The following is a 22,267-nucleotide window of genomic DNA, read 5'->3' on the forward strand; positions in this document are numbered from 1 at the left end:
GCCCAGGCATCTTTTAGGAAGGTACCATAATGTTAAAACCCCTGAGTGAATAACCACCCTTCATGATCACTTGGTCCAGCTGCTGCTCCCTCAGACCCAGAACCACAGTGCCTAGGCACAGGTAGGGGAAGGATACATATCCCTGTTCCTCAAGACTGTGGTTGAATTGCCCTTAGGGGGACGGGAATGAAGGTGGCAGAAAGTGGGACAGAAAGTCACACCGGATCACACACTACATGAAGGGAGTCAGACATGGAGGAAGGCAGGAAGCAGAGCCCGGCCTTTCTCCAGCATCTCTGAAGCAGAACCGTGAATGATCAACAAGACTTCTGACAACTATGTTGAGATATGAAAGCAAATGTTGCCCATTCATTGTCTGCAAGCATGAGTTCACTGATGGTAACAGAAAAACAAGCAGCGGTTAGCTATGAAGATAGCTGCATCACCTATGGAAAAAGGCATCGGACCAGTTGAGTAGGTGATATTTATGGGACTAATAGATGTGAGGGCTTTCCCCACTGTTCTTTGTCTATTATAATCCTATAAAAATGTTGGCCTCTGTTCCTTCAGGGTAAGTGAGAAAAATTAAGTGAAAAAGGAGTAAGTTTTTAAAAAGGTAGCCAGCTATTGGTCAAAACCAGCTCATAGACCAAAGCTTATTGCAGATTTCTTGCTTTCTAATATTTTAAAATAAGACACAGATGGTGAGAACGGCCTCCTGATTTGTCTGGGATGTGATGGATTTAGGCTTCTAACAGTTGCAAGTTATTCCTGAAAGAAAACCAAGCAGGCAGCTGAGAGAGAGAGAGAGAGAGAGAGAGAGAGAGAGAGAGAGAGAGAGAGAGAGAGAGAGAGAGAGAGATGAAGCTACTGCCCCACTGGCTGTTTCATACCTGGATGGGCCTGGCTGGCCTCCTTGGGGGGACTCTGGGGAGTTGGCAAGCTGATGGGGCTGTTGCTGGACTCAACTTTAAGCCCCTGAGATGCACTGGTTGCTGATGGTTTAGAAGACAACACGGCAGAATGACTTGGATGATGGATGGATTCTACAAAACCCATGAATGAAAGAAAATGTTTGCTGTTGTACAGAGAACTGGAAGCGAGGCCTTATGTTACCCAGCAGTGTCAGGGCTAGAGGCTGTCTGGCTGTCATGGAAGGACCCTAAGGACAAGGACCGTTGGCAGGATGCATTTTCCTGCTTTTAGATAGCTCCTTCAGTAAGGGAATCGCCTTTGGGGTGACAGAGGAAATTCAGAATCTGGAGATCCTGAAGGAGCACAGGCAGTACCAGCTGTGGAAACTCACAGACACTCAAGGCTCACTGTACAGAGGCTGCAAGGACACGAGGTGCTCCATCTTAAGGATGTGAGCCTATCAGTCAGATCTGGTGAGAAGTAAAGGTTGGCCACCATCTTCTCACCTGGGATTACATGTCATCATGTGCCTGATGGCAGAACTCAGTGACAGCATTACTTGTAGAGTCAGGGACAGAGCAAGAATTCTAGCCAATGGGAGCCTGTGCTTGGGACTTGGTCCCAGAGCCATGTTCCGTTCAGCCCTGCTACATTCCAAAGTGGATTATAAGGCCTGGATCCCAAGGTCTCCTCTCAGCCGAGACAGAGAAGGTCCCACTCCGACAGTGGGGGCTACCTGAGTGACTGGGTGAGGCTTTCTTCTCTTCATAGTGTGTGTACTCGCTGGCTACATCCATGTCAGAGCAGGCTTCGATCTCATCCGACAGGAAGGACGTGCTACTGGCAGAGCGGTGGGAGTCAGACATGGCATGGCTGCTGGCAGGTGAGAGGGACCGGGTGTCCAGCTTTGCCTGCAGGACTTCAATCACTTTCTCTTTCTCCTGTAGCTCCCTGCTGAGCCTGGTGGGGAAGGGAAGTAGTCCACAGGTGAAACCCAGGCCACCCAGAGTAGCTCATTTTCACTAACGCCCTTGGGGAAACCCATGTGAGCCAAGGGCACCGTTCTGTGTAGAATACGAAAACAACACATCTATAACCAGGCATAGAGTGCATGTGTGGAACAAGTAGATAACAGTAGTACACAGGCCACAGGCCACATGCTGAGCACTGGTAGAAGCACATCCAGCCCTTTAAGGAATGGCTGCTTAACTGGTGGCCCCTAAACAGTGGCAGTCTGAGGAATATTGGCATCTCCAACAACAATAAAAATCAAAAGGACTTGATACCCTATGAGCATATACAGGGGGAGGAGGTCCCCCTCAGTCACAGTCATAGGGTAGGGGAGTAAGGGGAAAATGGGAGGGAGGAAGGAAGGGAAGGAGGGAGAGAGGGAGGGAGGGAGGGAAGGGTACAGGGGATAGGATAACAATTAAGATGTAATATGAATAAATTAATAAAATATATTTAGAAAAAAAGAAAAATATGGAACAAAACATTGTCACAACCTCTGAAACGAGGACAAATGGAGTCATTTAGTTCACTCAAGCGCAGGCCCTTTATGTGTCTGGGATAACTGAGACACAAAACCAAAAAGAACCACAGACTCCATGTCCTGCACCACAGACATTTTGAGAACTATTTACATGATCTGACACACAATGACACAAAGAGCTCAAACCAGTGGCCATGATGACCCCGAGCCAGTGTCTCGGTGAGCATATGGGCTGAATGTTTTCCTGCTGCCTTCTGGGCATCCACCCCACCTGGGCCTCTTCCTCTACATCCTGCTGTAGGGGTCATATTTCTCCAAGGATATTGAGTGACTACTAAGCTAGCTGTCAATAAAAGCCAGGGCAGGCCGGGGTGAAGATGGGAGGGGAAGAGGGGAGGGGGGAGGGGAGCAGGGAGGGCAAGTCTTTGACACACACTTGACTCACTCATGGGTCAGACTGCTCAGAACTTACCATGCCTGAGGCATTACTTTGGCGATGAAATTCCATTGAAAGAAATTGGGGAAAAATAACCCCAATGAGTGTCCGTGCACAAGTGGATTAAGCTCACTCGGTTTGCCCTCCTAGGCTGTGAACTTGGGGCTACCCTGACTGGACCCCTTTACCAGACTGCCTTCTTAATTACCTGAGGGCAAGCGGCTCAAGCCCAGCTTCTTCCTTCTCACTCTTATGGGCCTCTGCAAAGGAAATTTAGAAAGTAACAGAAGAACAGTGATTACGCCATGCACAGGTTCGGGAAAATTATTCTGAGTATTCAAGGTGTGTGTGTGTGTGTGTGTGTGTGTGTGTGTGTGTGCATGTGGTGCATGTACGTGTGTGAGTGTACATGCCTGTGGAGGCTGGGGGACAACCTTGGGTATTATTACTCAAAGGGGCCATTTGCCATTTTTTTTCCTTCTTTTTTGAGACAGTCTCTCACTGAACTTGGACTCAGCAAATAAGGAAGGCTGTCTGGCCAGCAAGCCCAGGGGACCCTTTGCCTCTAGTTCCTTGGGCTATGATTAGACGTGTGGTACTACCATGTACAGGTTTTTTATGTAGATTCTGGGGCTTGAACTCAGGTCTTCTTGCTTGCAAGGCAAGTACTTTACTGACTGAGCTACTTCTCCAGCCATCTGTTATGTCCTTTTTATCAGCATAAATTAACTCTACATTATGAGCCTTGCAGAGATGTACATAGGAATCTTTGGTTATACGTCCTAATAAGTGGCCTCCCACTACCATGCTTGCTATTGTTAACATTTTAAAGTTCGTCTCCTGATTCCGCTTGTAGGAGAACAGCTATCACAACTCTTCTTTAGAGAGATGAGCAGGCAGTCCGCCTAAGCTCACCAAGGAGATTACGCCTGGGCAAGGTGACAATCTGACTCCACACACCCAAAGCAGGGCTAAAAACTGAGGTACATTTTCTCTCACTGACCACAAAATCCTTCCCCAGCTATTCGCAGAATTCTCCAGCCTCTTGTGGCAGCCTGGCTCCCACACACACAGACACGTGAGCAGCAACTCTCATGCAAACCTTCTGTTGTAGCTCAGATGACAAGTCTCTTTTCCTGAAGGTTAACGCAAACACATTACTGTTCCGCCCTGACCTCCTGAGGCCTGGGATTATGGGAGCATGGCAGTATGTCTGGCTCCACGGCTGCAACCGCCATGCTTGGAGCTGCTTACAGGAATCCTGATTCAGAAATCACCCTCAAGATGTGAAGGAGAGGACGCCGCCGTGGACCAGTGGTGGCCACGTGAGCCTGGGGCGGTGCCAGTGGCCAACTTACTAGTGCTGAGTTTGCTGGTGAGTCTCTCTGTCAGCTGGCCTCCCTGGGCAAGTTGCTCCCGGAAGCTTTGGCCCAGGTAGTAATCAATGTCGTTGCTCCTTAGGAGGTCCTCAAAAGATTTCACCGCGTCTTTCGCGTGCTGGGTGAGAAGATAACATATACCTCTCCCTTCTCGTATTTTTTGACGTAGATAGGATAGTTTCTCGGGCCTGATCCTGGATCAAGGAGTCATATTTTCTAATGCAGGGAAGAGGAGAGAGAGAGAGAGGGAGAGTGAAAAAAAAGAGTGAATGGTAAGTTATGAGGGCTTCCTCGGGGAGTCCTCTGTGAGAGCATACCTAACGAACTCCCCAATTCGGAATTTGTACTATCCATGGAAGTGTTTAAAAAGTAAATTCCACACTGAGAAACAGCTACACCAAAAATGTTTATGATGCCATTGTTCCTAGCTCCTGTAGGATGGTAGCCACATGGGAGACCCAGTCGAACTGAGTCAGCCCAGAGACCCATGAGACATGGTAAAGCCACTATGTCTTGGAGAGGTTTGTTACTTAGCAACAGGTGAGGACAGAGGCTGAGATGTATGTCCACTCAATATTTTTCAGCATAAATTATTAGTGATTGCGATAACTGAAAAAGGCATGGAGAGATTAACATATTCCAGACACTACTCTAAGCCCATGTAGTAGTTCAGTTAAAGCCCAATAACTGTCATTGAGCTGTTAGTTTGTTTGTTTCTCTTCACCTCAAAGGTAAGTGACTAGATTGGGAGAGGTTGAGTGGTTTGCACAGCTCATAAGCTGCAGACCTAGGATTTCAAGTTCGGCATCTGAGTCTAGTTTTGCCACTACTCTATACCACTTATATTGTTACAGATGTTTTTTGTTTTTATTTTTTTTTTAAGATTTATTTATTATGTATACAGCATGCACCCCTGCCCGCCAGAGGAAGGCACCAGATCTCATTATAAATGGTTGTGAGCCACCCACCATGTGGTTGCTGGGACTTGAACTCAGGACCTCTGAGTCGTCTTTCCAGCCTGTTTTTAACATCTGTAACAGGACATGTCAGAGATCTGCCACCACCATCCAGTGTGGTGCTGGTTGTCCTTGTCTCTGTTCCTGTCTTCCCTCAGCTCAACCACTACTTAAATGTGTGCCTTTCTGGTCACCTGGACAGGTTCTCCCTTACAAGGGCTGCCCTGTTCCATCTACTTCTTAGACATTGATCAAGTTGAAGGCCTGAGCAGCGCCCCGCCCCCCCCTTACCCAGGCCATGAGGCAGATCTCAGCTCCTCAGCCAACTTCCCCTCTAGGCCAGCTTTGGGGAGCTGGGCCTCCAGCTGGGAGACTCTCTGGATGACACTCTCTAGATCCTTTTTGGCCTGTAGCCCCGGAGGGTAAAAAGCCCCGGTGCCATCAGACAGCCACCCCTCGTCTTCATCAGTGACACTGTGGGGTGACGATCCCTCAAGGGTTGCGACGGCTCTCAGCTTCCGGGGTCTCTCCAGACTAGATGAATAATCGCTCGTGGCAGAGAGGGACCGGACCCGGCTCCTGAGATTCTGAATGACTTTGTTGGCGTTCTGTAGCTGGGCTTTCAGGTCTCTGATGTCCTTCCTCAGGATAGAGCTCTCGTCCGGATTTCCCCTGGCCCGAAACTCATCCTGATTCCCTAGTTTGGTCTCCAAGGGCTTCTTCACAGGTGGGCTGACCAAGACAGGGTCCAGGCACCCCTGCTCAGCGCACGGCCCCATGGGCCTCAGCTGATTGTGTTCCTCACACTCTGGAAGAGACAGAAACATCTTCCTGAAGAGAAGCTGGACACGCTGCTGTGGCCACTCTGTTGTGGGGAGTGGACTGTGTCGGCTCAATGTTCTTAACAATTATATTTCATTATCTTATTAACCGAGAGTACCTCACTTTTGACTCGACTAACCTAAACAATAGGAAAAGGAGATTAAAGGATACAATAGTGAAACTGTAAGGATATCAGTTCCAAGGAACGATTCTCCTAGTATAATCAGCAGGATTTCTTCTGCTGGAACCTGGAGCAACTGAAACCTGGAGCACCGAAGCCTTCCTTCAAGCGGTTCTCTCTAGGAATGTCCTGAAGTGGAGCGGTGAACAGCCAAAACTATCCCAAGTCTCCAAAGGCCCTGCCTCCTGTTTTTGGCTCACATTTATATCTCCTCTCAGAATTTGTTCAAGGATGTTTTTCATCTGGTTAACAACCAATCTCCCCCACACTGTGGCTCAACTTCTAAGGGGATAAACATCACCTGTTCTCTCACAAGTCTTTTTCACATCTCACACTTGTGATCTAAACAAAAAACATGCTTATCTCTCCTTCAGGACCAGTCACATGAACAAGGACAGGGATGAAGCCTCGGGCAGTGCTTTCTTTGGGTCTGGCTGTAAGCTGGGCCGTCACACTTAGCTTTTCTTACTGAACAGCCCTGTACCTGGAGCAAGGCACAGTCACTTTTGTTTGTTTGTTTCATTTTGTTTTTTGAGATAGAGTTTCTATATAATAGCTCTGGCTATCCTGGACTCACTTTGTAGACCAGGCTAGCCTCGAACTCACAGAGATCCGCCTGCCTCTGCCTCCACAGTGCTGGGATTAAAGGTGTGTGCCACCATGCCTAACATGCGCAGTTACTTTTTTTTTTTTTAATCTGGTTGGCTGGAGGACCCAAACTAGTGATGGGGGTGAGTGGGTAATCTAGCTAGTCACACACATGCAGGGCATACAGAAGACCCAGAATTCAAACCCCACAGTGTCCTGTGGCCTTAACACAGGAGCCAGTCATCAGTCAGCACTTCTTAAGTGAGACGTTGAATCCAGGCATGGTGGCATATGCCTGTAATCCCACCACTCAGGAGGGCAGAGACAGGCAGATCGTCCTGAGTTCAAGGCCAGCCTGGTCTATAAAGTGAATGCAGGACAGCCAAGGCTACACAGAGAAACCTTGTCTCAAAAACAAACAAACAAATAAAACAAAACCCCGCAAAGCCGTGTATATGTAAATCGACCACAGGGGTGGAAGAACAAACTGCTTCTACAGCATTCCCTAACAGTGCTAGGATGTAAAACCATTGGGTTGTAACAGTGTGGAAAACAAGCCTAGGAAAATAAGACTTTCAAACCAAATCAGGATATTTAATACCCCAAGCTGCTCTAGGGTGGTGGCAGCCAGGATTACAGTACTAGTTAACATTTCAATAGTAAAATGCTGGTCAGAATGTTTTATTAGAATTCATTCATCTTATTGATGTGAATGTCCAGTTGGTTAGATCGTTCCTTAATAGCCATTTCAGCAGAAGAGGAAACCGGGGCACAGAGAAGCTCACTGGTTTTGCACCAAGCAGGCAGGTCTCCAGATCTCTGTTTCTAATTGCCCCACTATACTGCCTCACGTTCACTTCTGTGGAATCCTGTGGTCCCTAATAGTCCTTTGTGAATACAAAAAAAAAAAAAAAAAAAGAAACGGGAAAGAAAGAAAGAAACGAAAAGAAAGACGAAAAGAAGAAAAAAAAAAAAAAAAAAAAAAAAAAAGAAAGAAAGAAAAAAAGAAAAAAGAAAAAAAAGAAAAGAAAAGAAAAGAAAAGAAAGAAAGAAAGAAAAGAAAAGAAAAAAGAAAAAAAGGAAAAGAAATGAGTTCAAGGCCAGCGTGGTCTACAGAGTGAGTTCTAGGATAGTCAGGGTACACAAAGAAACCCTGTCTCAGAAAAAAAAAAAAATCCAAAAACCAAAAATCTAAACTTACAGTTTAGGTACACATTAAAGCTCACAGATATTTATTTGTTTGTTTACTTACTTATTGTTAGCAGTATGCCGGACGCTACAGAAGTTCAAACTGGGAACCTCATTTTGAAGAGTGTTCCAAAGTTCCTGTCCTTCACTAGTCCTGGGTGAATTCCAGCCATAATCTGCCCCCCACCCTACTCATCACGTGTGGGTGTGGCCTGAGACATCCAAATGCAACGCATGACTCCTCAGGGAGAGAAGGTGACCGCACACACTGTGTACTTACCGGGGCTGGTGGTCTCCTCACGGTCAGCTTCATTCTCACTTCGGCCACAAGTCTCATAGCCCAGGTCTTGAAGGTCCACCTGGATCTGCTTGCTGTCTTGTTTCACCGGGGACTCGCCTGTGCTCAGGAGGAGACGGTGGGTGTCACAGCGTATCTGGATATCCTACATGTTCCCTTGACCCCAGTGGCACACTTCTTTAAGGCTGGGAAGTCAGGGGCAGACTGGGAGAGATGTCTTTTGGACCCCAGTGGGAGAAGATAACGTCTCTCGTAGGTAGTAGGCTTCTCCCCACTATGCTCTGCATGGAGAGGCTCACTTCTGAGAACTGAGGCAAGTCAGGAACTGCATGCATGCTACCAGGTCAGGGAGCCCCAGTAGAACCGTTGGCCCTGTCATAGGTTTTAGTTTCAATGGAACTGAAGTGATTAACAGTCCCAAGACATCTGGCCCAGGCCTGTCCAATAAAATAATAGCACTACATCGAGTTAACCAAATTTAAGCTTTCCAAGTTCTCATGCCCAATATTTATGTGACTAAAGAGCACCCCACCTCTCAGTGCAGCACCAGTGATAACAGAATTTTGCAGAATCTGTTATGGTGAAAGGAGGAAAGAAACTACCATGTGGAGAGTCAAGTTAGCGTGCTGACAGCCTGGAGAGCAGCAAGCCCAGATGTTAGTCTGTTTCCTTCCTATGTTTCCACTGTAGCTTTAAAGATGTGCTCATTTTTATTTTCTGTGTGATGAGCATTTGGCCTGCATGTACATATGTGGCCCCATGTGCCTGCATGCCTGATACCTGCGGAGGCCAGGAGGGAGTGTTGGATGCCTTGAGCCGTAGTCCCAGAAGGTTGTGAGACACCTCATGGGTGCTGGGAACAAAACTGGGGTCCCCGTCAAGAACAGCAAATGCTCGTAAGCACTGAGCCAGCCCCTTTACTGTCATTTTAAAACCTCATTTTCATATTTTATTCTTTACACTAACTAGAGATTGCAGTCAAATATTCAGCACCACGTTTCTAAGACTGGTCATGGCCAGCCAGAGTGTTCGCAGGTCAGGGTAGAAAGAGAAAGTCTGAGAAAGGGTGACTTCATGGGGGAAAGGGCACGTCGGCGACTGCAAGCTGGCGATACTCACTGACTGTGGCCCTGTACTTCTCCAGCTGGTTTGCCTGGGCAAACACGGTAGCTTCTGAGATGAGCAGCTTCTCCTGGAGGTCCTGATAGTGCTGTCTGCATTGAGCCAGCTGCGCACGCAGGTGTTTAGTGGAGCTTGGCAGGCTGAATTCTGGCGGATGTACAGAGTCTTGGGCCTGGGACTTGTTTTCCAGCTGTGAAAGAACCCCAAGGATCAGGACACTGGGGGTGGGGGTGGGTTATGACAGCCACCTCTGTCTGAATGCTCTGGACTGCATGCACTTGTGTGTTTGCCACAGCAGTTCTCTCACCCTTTGGCAATTCTCTGATTCTCTGCTTTGCAGACAGAGCTGCTGGGGTGCTGGGAGAATGCCATTTTCATCTCTCTGCAGCACTGTAGCACAGTGACAACCAAGTCTTTAGAACAACCTGCAGTAAGCATCTACTCAGTTGCTCAAATCTCCACTCTACGCTCTCTGTGTTTCTGCCCTCCGAATTCTCCATTTCATCGAATCTAAGGCAAAGATCCTTCCCTCAGAAGGATACCAGTGGACTCTCAAGAGGCCATGGCATAGACACAGCCATGGAGGATGCAGCAGTGACAAGAAGATGGCATTTACAACATCTCTCTGGGCTCCATCAAGAACCAGAGCATCCCAATAGTATGGGGACTACATCTAATGAAATGCCACTGTGCCTTTAATCCCAGCACTCTGAAGGCAGAGGCAGGTGGATCTCTGAGTTCGAAGCCAGCCTGGTCTACAGAGCAGCCAGGACTACACAGAGAAACCCAAAAAAGGGCTGGAGAGGTGGCTCAGAGGTTAAGAGCACCATCTGCTCTTCCAAAGGTCCTGAGCTCAATTCCCAGCAACTACATGGTGGCTCACAACCATCTATGAGATCTGGTGTACAGGCAGAACATTGTATAAATAATAAATAAATTAATCTTTAGAAAGAAAGAAAGAAAACAAACACAAAAACAAAAACAAAGGGGGAAGAAAAAGTCATTGTGTCTAAACACTTTTGCCCACACACCTGGAGGGGCAGACATCAGTTCCTAACACACAGTGTGCAACCTGGAACTAAACGCTCGGGACCCTTTCCGATGCTGACTGGGGCGCCTCTGACTTCAGAGCCCAGCTTGTGGCATCACAATCTTCCCTTCAATACTTCCTGCCCCACGAGGCAGAACAGTTTAACACAAAAGCTAACACCCCCAGCCCCTCCTTGAACGTCTCCCTCAGGCGGGCCTCTCACTTACTTGGTGGACATCCACTGAGAAGGCTGCCCCAAGATTGAGGCTCTGCGGTCTGGGGCCACGCCTTGTGGTCTCATTCTCCTGTTCTTGGTGATGCTTCCCCGGGGAAGGCAGACCAGGGTTCATCCTATCCACCTCCCTGGCCAGGCGCACGAGGAACTCTGGCGTCCCTGTACTGTTGCCTCCCGAGCTGCTCGAGACCAGCTGTTCTTTGAGGAGGTGGATGACGTTGTAGGCACGCTTCAGTTTTCCCTGGACTTTTCTGAGCTCAGCCTGAAGGCTGTTCTCACTCAGAGTTCCTTTGGCGACTTCGATCTCCACCATCACCTCGCCCTTCTCCTTGTCTTCCTCGACCTCCCATCCATCAGACATTGCTTCTCCCATCTGCTCTTTCAGCTCTGCGTTCTCAAGGCAAAGGCTCAGCATGGTGTTCCTACGGGGAACACACAACGAGGGGCCAGGTTTGGCGGGATCTGCAGCTCTTCAAAGACCTTTCCAGCCACATCTTAGTGCATGATACACCCGGAGCCACTCAAGTACATAACTGAATCTCAGAGACACTTAACAAACCCTCATTTCATACAGTGAGGGAGCATGGGAGAATGACCTCACCACACATGCTTCCATGGACATCTGATGGCAGCATCACTAAACACCACCACCACCACCTACACCCCCTACCCCTTTTCCGTCTATTTTTTACTTAGCCACATAGTCTTACATGCTTTAATATTCAGTGACCTCTGGAGTACACAGGCAAACCTACAATATTGTTTCTTAAAAAAGAAAGAAAGAAGAAGAGGAAGAAGAAGGAGGAGGAGGAGGAAGAGGAGGAGGAGAAGAAGAAGGATCCTGCCTAGAACAATTTTGTAATTGTGGATTTTATCTTTTTTTTTTTCATTTTTATTTTATGTGCACTGGTGCTTTACTTGCATGTGTTCTGTGTAAAGGTGTCAGAAGCCCTGAAACTGGAGTTACAGACAGTTGTGAGCTGCCATGTAGGTGCTAGGAATTGAATCCAGGTTCTCTGGAAGAAAAGCCAGCGCTCTTAACCACCGAGCCATCTCTCCAGCACCTTATTGTAGATTTCATCATTGCCTTAATTATCACTGGTTTTAAGTCACCTAGTGATAATTGGGGCTCAGGAATACATAAAAATAAGTAATACCAATCAGAACTGCAGTGAAAACGTGGTTGTTCTATTGTTTGCCATATTTCTGGTCCATGAAATGGGAGGTAACCCTCCAGAGAGTACATGCTGTGCTTGTTCTAGTCACCCTGTATTTCTGGAACTGCCACGCACACCTGCCACATAAAACATCTGTATTTGTGGAAGAAACAAAACTGGCTAAACTGAGAACACTGAGAGCTTCTCAGACAGACAGACAGATAGACAGAGGGGGGCAGAGGCAGAGGCAGAGAGGAGAGACAGAGAGAGAGAGAGAGAGAGAGAGAGAGAGAGAGAGAGAGAGAGAGAGAGAGAGAGAGAGAGTGTGTTAGTGTTGGGGGGTGGGTAGAGGCAGAGAGGAGAGACAGGCAGACAGACAGACAGACAGACAGAGGAATCACAGTCTAAAGAATCAGTACTTGGGTATGCACCTAGACTAGATTTCTCAGACTCCTAATGTCTTGGAGCTTCAAGCAGAAGTTGTTAGGTGTGGATTCATGGGAGAAAATCCTCTAGGGCATAGACCTCTCAGAGGAGAAAAAGAGTGGAGGGCTATGACCAAAGTTAGCAGGAAGGAGGGTGAGAAAAGGAACATGTGTAGAAAAGAATATTCGTTATTTTGACACCTCTATTTTGGGTTAAAGTCTGATGTTTTCATACTGTAAACTAGTGAGAGTGAAGCTTAGCAAGGGACTGAGTGTTAGGGCATTCCAGCTTCCACGTCAGTGTTGAGGATTGAGTGCAGAGAGCTAAACAATTCAAAACTTCAGGTTAATAACTCCATGGAAAAATGAAAGTAACCTACCAAAGTGTCTGTACATGGTATATATTGAAGTAAGAGATGCATCGTTCCATGGCCATGACAACTAAATTCACACACAGAGAGAAGCCTAAGTAAAATTTACATTTTAACTTGGGTGAAAAGGAAAGAATTATCAGGATAATTCAACATAAAAAAACTGATATCTAGAATGACAAGATTTAATAATAGTGTGTGTGAGTGTGCATGAGTATGTGTGTGTATGAATGTGTGTGAGTATGTGTGAGAGTGTGTGTGTGTGTGTGTGTATGAGTGTGTGTGTGTATGAATGTGTGTGAGTATGTGTGAGAGTGTGTGTGTGTGTGTGTATGAGTGTGTGTGTGTATGAATGTGTGTGAGTATGTGTGAGAGTGTGTGTGTGTGTGTATGAGTGTGTGTGTGTATGAATGTGTGTGAGTATGTGTGAGAGTGTGTGTGTGAGAGTGTGTGTATGAGTGTGTGTGTATGAATGTGTGTGAGTATGTGTGAGAGTGTGTGTGTGAGAGTGTGTGTATGAGTGTGTGTGTATGAATGTGTGTGAGTATGTGTGAGAGTGTGTGTGTGTGTATGAGTGTGTGTGTGTGTGAATGTGTGTGAGTATGTGTGAGAGTGTGTGTGTGTGTGTGTGTGTGTGTATGTGAGTGTGTGTGTACCCGTGTGGAGGCTGGAGGTTGACATCTGGTGTCTTCCCCTATTATCTCCACTTGATCATCTGAGGAGGGTCATCATACTGAAACTCTACAGTATTAATGTGGTTTTCAGCATTAAAAAAAATCTTACCCCAAAGTAGCTTATCAGTGCCTATCAGTTTTATAATTGTAGTGAAATGGCAAAGACTGCTAAAGTTGCAGTTCCGTGGTTCAGTTGTTTGTGCTGAGAGGGAGATGAACGGAGACAGGCGGGGCTATGTAAATGCTCCTCTGCATGAGCTCTCAGTTCCCTGTACAGCAGTGAAGCCTCCTGGGTAAGAAGGCTGCACCCATACAACACCCATAGATTCTGTCCATACATAGGCATTATAATACTGAAATAAGACCAGATTACTTTAGTAATGAAAGTGAATAATACTAACACTACCTAATACCATTAACTTTTCTATGAAAAGCACATAGAAGGATGAAGGCTCAGAGCTGATGACATGGCTCACCCTAGGGCTGCGCCGATGCCACAGGTGCCCTGAGGTGAGTTCTTGGCTGCAGTAGCTCATGATCTGGGGAAAAGGTGGGACATACCTGATGTGGGCCACAGAGGAGAATCCCGCTTCCTCAATTTGAGCCTTTAGCCCCTTGAGTTCTGCCTCAGCTTTTCTCTTCTCCTCTAAGTGCTGGTGGATTTCAGCCCTCAGGTGGAGCATTTCCTCCTGGAGGCACCTGTTACTGTCCTCTCCCGCCGGGGAAGGGGGATGAGGACATGTGTTCTGGGTCTCCATGGTCGCCAGGCTTTTCTCCAAGGCCACCTTGATGATCTGGAGGAAAATCATGGTTTAAAGAAGTTAGGCCACTGAAAAGGATGCGAGAGTGCAGGCAAGGGCAGCTCCTCACAGAGACAAAAGACAAGACGGAATGCTCCGTTGTTGAAGGCAGTCACGAGGGCCCTGGGATTGGCTTGGGAAGCGAGGACACAGAGTAGGACAAAGAAGAGACTCCAGAGATGGTGAGCAACACACATGAGCTCACCCACCCTGGGTGCAGACAAACGCGGTTTGACCTGGCCTAGCAGATAACAATACTGCGATGCTTCTCCCCATAGGGGTGTGGAGTCCCCTGAAACTCTGCTTCTGAGTCAGGGTGCTTATGGCCACCAACAGCAAGAGATCCCACCCTACAATCACAGGGGATTTGAGGTAAAGCCACCCTACTGGACACCTCGTTTCCCTTTTCGATTATTATCCCTGTGCCAACACAATAAGCTAAATTCTCTCTATAAATCGATCCACGAGAGAAGAAAAAAAAAGGCAGAAAATTTCTCAGTGCCTTTCTTCTTAAGGATTCTCTTGAATTCACTCCTAAATGTTTCATGTAAAACAGGCCTTAACGTGCCTTTCCCAGGTGGGAAGCTGTGAATGCTTAGAGTTTCTTAGTAGACACACTAGATGTAGCTCTCGCTTTTTTCTACACTTTAAAAATTGTATTAATACAAATCAAAACCTGAGCGTGATAAGCCACATAGTATATGACTATTTCAATGTAAGGATTTCCTCTTCCTCCTTCCTCCCCAGTTTTTGAAACAGGGTCTTGCCTTAGTGCTCACACTGGCCGCAATGTCACTAGTATCTCAGGCTGCCCTTGAACTTTTGATTGTCCTGGCTCTCCTCCGAGTGCTAGGGTGATTATAAGCAGGTGCCACTGCATGCGCCTCAGCAGCACTTTCCCTACCTCCCAGTCATGTTGACTTGTTTTTCCTCTCGGCGACACCATTTGGAAGCTATATTCAACTTCAGGTCAATTTTGACTCTCACTTTCCACCGCTCCACACAGTAATTTCTGTGTCATGCTATTTTCTTTTTTACCTCTATTAATATTGTGAATCATGTTTGTCACTTATAAATGTATCCTGGCTACACAGAAACATATCCCAATTACAAAGGCATTAAAATAGTTAATGTGCATCTCTATAATCCATGTAGTGGTCACCTGACTAGAGATGATTCGTATAATATTTTATATTTTTTTCTCATTCACTTAGGTCACTAACGTATTGAATAGAATAGGACCCAGAGCAAGGTATACAGATCAATAGAGCAGTTTGGGTGGTACCAAACCTGCTGACACTTGCATTACTCATAACAAAGCTAGGCCAGACCCATGTTGCAGGTCTGTGGTAGCATTCATCCATAGCACACACGCAATGGCACTTAGTACCACAGCAACTGAAATTGCCAAGTGGTAGGCAGCCGAGAACAAGAGTTATAGGCACAGCTGTTCAGTCTTTAGGCATTGAATCCCATCTGGGCTTTGCGAGTCCAGCAGTCACCAGACAACAGACAATGTCCATCTATCTCTAAGACTGCTGCTAGGTGTAGTCAGCTGGTGCCATCTCTACATGTACCACCCAGCAGTAACAAAAAAAGAGGGTTGGGTATTAGGCAGGGCACTATGATGGCTTATTACCATAGCCTTCACTTAACTATGTGATGTGCCAGAAATGGTAACCCATGCCTGTAGTTCCAGCACTTGGGAGACTGAGGCAGGAGGACCAGAAGCAAGGCTAGCTTCAAAAGTCCCCAAAATAATGAATAGGTAGGCAAAAATATATAAGAAAACCTCATGACTTTACCCACAAACATAACCAAAATCACCATTAGACTTGAATATGAACACAGCAGTCACCCTTTTCTTAACCTTGGGTGTTGCTTAATGCTTGAAAATAGTATCCATCTCCAATGAGGTCCGTCCATTGATGAGAGGCTTTCCTGTGTGTGTGTTTTAGTCAGCTGGTCACAGTATACCTGTTTTCTTTTAAAGGGAAGCATTTTGACTCATGAAATAGGAAATGGACCTTAAGGTTCATCTGATCTGATTTCTCACTTTACAGTAAGAAAATAAATAATTGCAATGATTTATAGACACAGATGTGTCCATCTTATGATATGGCAATATGACATTATAATCATTCTGAGACACATGGGGCCACAGTTTGAACGCACCTGGTAGATTGTTGTCCAGTTTGAGTTTTCACAGCTCTGAAATATTTTTTTGTTCGTTAGATTTTTATATTTTTGGTTTTTTTTTTACTAACTTTATAATTTAGATATAAGTGTATGAAAAGTGAATCATGATCTAGACTCTTCATCAGCTTTTACCATCTATGAAAAACAAATATTCCTGTTCTTTTCCTCAAATAAAAAACTCATACCAGTGTATGTGATACTAGTGTGACTCCCTTGGGTCCAATTTTAAATTATAATTCTCTTATTGTTCTTTTTTTTTTTTTTCATTATCACCTAATTCACTTGTGCAATTGTTTTACACAGTTTAACCCTTTGGATGTTTCATAGACCTACTTCAGATCTTGCCCTGTTTTGGACATGTTTTGTTTTCACCCTCTCGCCTCATATTTCTCACAGGAAAGGTAAATTTTTAGATAATATTAAAGATATTAAGAAATCATCATTTTGCAAATAATCAGTGTTATAAGCACAAGGAGTCATCACCTCATACATATTACAATGTCGTTGCATATGTTTTAAGAAAGATAACATGCATGAGGTACCAGGCTCTCTCCTCAGAACTGGGGGAAAAAAGAAAGAAAAGGAAAAAAGCATAGGAAAGAGTTCTCGTTTGTGGTTAGGAAGCTTTAAAAAAAAAAAAACAAAACACTAGACATAACTACTATATAATCCAGGATTTCTGCTTCTGGGTAAATTGGAACTGAGGTCAGTATGAACTGAGGTCAGCACTCCTTTTCCAATACTATGCACAAATGCCACCCTGTGGGGTCAGCCTGGGTGTCTATGAATATATGAGCAAAGAAAATGACATGTAATGAAAAAGTACTGAGTCTTAAAAAGAGGATCTGTTCTGTGATTTATCTAAGTCTGGAGAACTTTAGGCTATGTGAAATAAAGCTGCTCAGAGAAAAACAAAGACCACATCGTCTTCCTACATGACTTAAATGTGGAATCAATCAAAGTTGAGCTGACTGAAGGAGAAAGAAGAGCAGTCAGCGGCCACCAGAGTTTGATGTGGAAAGGAAGATACAATGGGGACTTGAAAACTCACAAAGCTTTACACAGACAGAAGAAATAGGTTTTGATATCAATTGTTCAGCATGGTGGCTATAGCTAACATTAAGTATATTTTTAAAATAAGTAAATTTCAAATATCTCAACATAAAAAAGTGGTGAGAGGTACAGTTGTATTAATTAACTTGGCTTAACTATTTCACTATATATGTGTATATCAAAGCATCACATTGTACTCCGTACATTTAATTATGATTTGATAATAAAATGTTACTACTTTAAAATAGCTTTTCTCAAAGAAAAGGTCACATTTAGTCTACTGACCTCTTTGCATTTGAAACTTGACTCCTGATGAATGTTTCTGCATTGCAAATGTTCAAATGAACTGGAATGGCTGCCTGCTTTCCAGTGTCCTTTGTGGACATCTCCTAGGCATTTCTTACAGACCTTACATCTTTTTGAGATGTGGGTCATACCTAGGGAAGATTACTATTGTGGTCAGGCTTTCTGGGCTAAGTGACTTCCTAAAGATGAAGAAACAAACTTGCTTTCTTTGACTCTTGCCCGGGAACACAAAGGTGGGCTTACCTGTCAGGGATCGTGTGTCTATGGCTATGGTAAGAAGAGAATGTGGAAGTAGTGTGAGCTGGCGCATGCCTGTAATCCCAGCAGAGGCAGGCAGATCGCTGTGAGTTCAAGGCCAGCCTGGTCTACAAAGCGAGTTCAGGAAAGTCAAGAATACACACAGAGAAACCCTGTCTCGAAAAAACAACAAAAAAACAAAAACAAAAACAAAAACAAAACAAAACAAAAAAAAAAAAAAAAGAAGAAGAAGAAAAAGAAAGAAAGAAAAGGAGGGGGAGGAGGGAGTGTGGGGTCAACAATAAAGTTTATCTCCCAAGGATACAATAAGGAAGAGCTCAGAGGCTAACTTTAAAAGTACCATTTCCATGGAAACAAGCAAACAAACCTTTAGAATATGGACACACAGTAGTTATGGCAAAGCAAGCTTTATTTGATTGGTAACAGGGGAGTCACAACTCAAACACCACAAAAGATGACGTGAAGTCACGACGGCTTCATATACCATGATGTCATACAGCAAGGTTCTTCCTGCTCAAAGCTGGAAATCGGTGTTGAAGAAAAGGTGGTGGGAAAAAAATGGAGCTTACTCCCAGTAGATCCCTTAACCAGTAGGCACACACATCTGTCTATGAAGAATAAAGCCCCACTCGGAAGGTTTGCTCAGGATTACACCGAACACTTCCTACGCCTACTGCCAAAATAAGCACTGTGTGCGCTAGGTCAAAGGCTACTCCAGGCCGCGTGTAGAAGGTACTGACCCTCTCCGAGTAGACTCCGCTCACCTTCTTGGAGTGAGGAGAGGAGGCTGGGGGAGAGACAACTTTACAAACCAGTGTGCCTGCAAGACTTGCAGCACCAGGAACAGCTGGGGCACAGAAGTCCGAACCTGATGCTCGTAGCAGTGTCTTCTGCTTTTTTAATCTGAAGCAATTCCTGCCCCACCACTGTTATAACCACGCTGTCTGGCCAACATCCCAGTCTGTTTTGGAGTAGACTTCTGCTCATCCTGAAAATTCTCTCCCCCGAGATCCTTGATGAAATCAGGGTGGTATCTCTGTCCCGAGGAAGTAGTATACGTACTACTTCCAGTACTTTCAGTGAGAAGGATGCAGAGGAAGCAAATAGAGAGCTGCAGCTAACGAAAATGCTTGAGGGAAGAGTGAGGGGCAGGCATAATGACAGCAACACAGAGGGGACCTTGATAGAAAGTCAAGAAACTGGGGATGATGTCTGGGATCCCAGACAAATTCAGGTCAAGAGCCCAAAACGATGACAAATCCTATGCAGTTTAGGAGCCTGTTCCCTTGGTGCCTTTTTATCAGTTTAATGGATGTCTCCTCTTTTCCTCATGCAGGAAATGTACAGGCGGACCTAGGAGACCTCATTTCCCCTACAAGTGCTCCTAGTAGCCCCCAAGGAAGAAATCACTAGAAAATCCAGATTCGCTCTGGCAGTGGTCCTCTTTCTCTGCAACAACTTAGGAGCCACAGGCATTTGGGAGACATGACTGTTGAATGTCACTGGGCAAGGTGGGGACACCCAGTTCCAGTGAGTGCTAAGATCACTAAAGGTGACGTAGTCTCTGAGGTCTGGAACATTCGCTCTTGGCCTTGAGACATTACACCTTGATGTACTGGCCTCAGTGGTGGGCCAGTGCCAAATTCTGTGGCCTGGCAGGGCTGGCTGTCTTCTATTTCACACACACACACACACACACACACACACACACACACACACACACACACAGAGAGAGAGAGAGAGAGAGAGAGAGAGAGAGAGAGAGAGAGAGAGAGAGAGAGAGAGAGAGAGAGAGGTGTCCCTGCTTTGGAGGCATTGCAATCCTCTATGAGTTTCTCAGACAGCACTCTTGTCAAGCAGGCTCTCGGCCTTGCCATCCCCCGAGACAGTCCTTCAGTGTCTCCTCGTCTTCTGTTTTGTGTTTCAGTCATAAAAACCAAAGAGAGGAAGCCACCATTGTCTTGTGAGTAAAAAAATTCATTCTTCTGAAGCTAAAGCTACAGAGAGTAAATAGGGCCAAAGGTAGGTAGGAAGGGATAATAAGCAGAAATAAGAAGTAGAAGAAGTAAAAACAAAGAGTACACTGGACAGGAAGAGCGAGGAAGACAAGGGAGCACAGGAGGAGCAGGTTACATAGCGATGCCTTCTCACTCCCAGCGCATGGACGCTGGAGGTCAGATCCCTGGGAACCCTCAAGCCTGACACTGACTTACTTGCTGGTGGCTGTTGTGTGCAGCCTCCTCCTCGATGCTGTCTGTGAACTCCGTGCTTGCATCTTCAGTGTCGTCGCCTGCAGGAGCCCCTGGAAGAAGGTCCAGAAGAGAAAGGTGACTCCTTTGCAGATGGCTTCCAGATGGCGGGTACAGTTACACACCTGCCATCTACTTCTGATTTCTTCCGCACTTTATACTCTTGGCCCTTCAGTGGAAGGGAAGACAGAGCCAAGCCTTCTCTGCCAGCATTACCTCCTTCCTAATATCTAAGCGTAAGCCTCAAAATCAGCTCGCTTTGACCGCCCAGCTACACCTCGGAAGCCTTTAGAGTGGCTGCTCCTCTCCCCTATTGCAATGAGTTCTTCTCCACTTTGCTCACAGAGTAACATCATATTAACATGGCCAGACATTACTAGCTCTTCTCCCACCACTGACAGCTGAGCAGGCCCCTCACTTCCTGGGATGGGGTAGCACTCTCACACTCTTTCCATGGTTGGGATGGGGTGCGCATAGGGTGACAGTATCTCTGAGGAACTCTTCTCTGGGTTTCTGAGTCTCACAGAGGTTCAGGTTGGGATGTGAGACACAGGGTGAGCCAGGGGCTTTCTAATTCCTTCCTCTAACCACCCCTCCTCCACACCTCTCACAGTCTCTCTTTCAGTGCCAACAACCTTTGCCTGGAAGATTCTCTGTACTGCTCTGCTCAAATGGTATACAGTCTCACCCTTTCTTCCTTCAGTGATGTCTTGGTCACCCTGGAGCACAAGGGCCTACATCCTGCTGTAAGGAACAAGTGGCTGAAGTTAGCGGTCTGGGCAAAGATCCAGGCTGGTGCTGGGAAAGAGAGCCCTCACTGAGGATGGCGCTGCTCAAGACAGACGACTTTGGTCGGTAGCTTACATTGAAATGGCCACACGTGGCTACTGACTGCTATACAGGATGGCACAAACAGGTCACATTTATTCCTTTTAAATTTGATTATAATAAAAGACTGAACATGCAATTCTATGTTAAGAACTCTGACCCACAGTACTGATTTCCCCCCTCAGAATATCAAAGAAGATCTATTGTGGCACTTTTGTATCTCATGGAATTTGCCAACTTAGGGAACATTAAGATCTAGTTCTGGCTGGGTGTGATAGTGCACGCCTTTAGTCCCAGCACTTGGGAGACAGAGGCAGGCAGATTTCTGTGAGTTCAAGGCCAGCCTGGTCTACAAAGAGATTGCAGGACAGCCAGGGCTCTGTGTAACAGAGAAACTCTGTCTAAAAACAAAAACAAACAAACAAACAACATCTAGTTCTGACCCTACTTCAGCAACCAACTTATTAAAATCCCCTTTTATCTACTGAGTAACCTTGGGCTCAAAGAGTCTCTATGGTTTGTCTGAGGTTAACAGCTAGTACTGACAAGATTTGGGCCAGTAGATGGGTGTCTGGAGTTTCTTATGGTGGCAAATCTAACTACTTCCTCCAAGACCAAAGAACGTCCCCCTGAGCTCCAGACACTCACACTTGAAATCTCAACATGGAGGATGAACACAAGTGGTCATACTTCTTACTCATCCCAACAAAGCCCGAACTATGTCTATTCCACACAGCAAGCAGAAGGTGGGCAGCTCACATGTGCCTTTCAATTCTTAGTGCCTGCAAGTCCATGCAAATGCATTTGCAATGGCTTGCTCAGCTCATCAAGTGGCTAAGAGGGAGGTGGCAAGTGTGTTGTGCTGACAGCTTAAGGCCTCCAGTCTGCACTGTGAATGTTGCTATACCTTCCCAGGAGAGCAAGAGTCTATTCAGTAAACCACTGACCAGGAGGTGCATTGTACCACTCAGCATCTTAGAGACCCACAGCAGCCAGCATACAGCAAGGCTTTCCAACTACTGTCAGAGTGGAAAGAACTCTTCCTCCTGAGGGTGAGTGAGCATATTCCCTAAGCCTGAGCCATTTCAGAAACCCACTCGACCAGAATACCAAGCCCCTGGTGACATCTGTAGATTATACTTATTTTGAAATATTGTCCCTGTCCCACAGTAGAGATGACATTTCTCCCTTCATAAAGACAATGCTGGAGAGATGGCTCAGCAGTTAAGAGCACTGTCTGCTCTTCCAGGCATCCTGAGTTCAATTCCCAGCAACCACATGGTGGCCAACAACCATCTATAATGA

General features: G+C 46.0%; 1 protein-coding gene across 1 annotated transcript in view; it reads right to left on the reverse strand.

The window, feature by feature from the left end:
• Positions 1 to 22,267, reverse strand: part of LOC127206672 (myomegalin) — a 130,232-nt gene that overhangs the window by 19,242 nt on the left and 88,723 nt on the right. The window contains 11 exon segments of the mRNA XM_051166019.1: positions 894 to 1,046; positions 1,652 to 1,875; positions 3,052 to 3,103; positions 4,202 to 4,400; positions 4,402 to 4,438; positions 5,470 to 5,986; positions 8,238 to 8,354; positions 9,375 to 9,567; positions 10,635 to 11,064; positions 13,831 to 14,063; positions 20,099 to 20,187. Coding sequence (XP_051021976.1) covers positions 894 to 1,046; positions 1,652 to 1,875; positions 3,052 to 3,103; positions 4,202 to 4,400; positions 4,402 to 4,438; positions 5,470 to 5,986; positions 8,238 to 8,354; positions 9,375 to 9,567; positions 10,635 to 11,064; positions 13,831 to 14,063; positions 20,099 to 20,187 — 2,244 coding nt within the window.

Source organism: Acomys russatus, chromosome 23, assembly GCF_903995435.1.
Source record: "Acomys russatus chromosome 23, mAcoRus1.1, whole genome shotgun sequence".
NCBI lineage: Eukaryota > Metazoa > Chordata > Mammalia > Rodentia > Muridae > Acomys > Acomys russatus.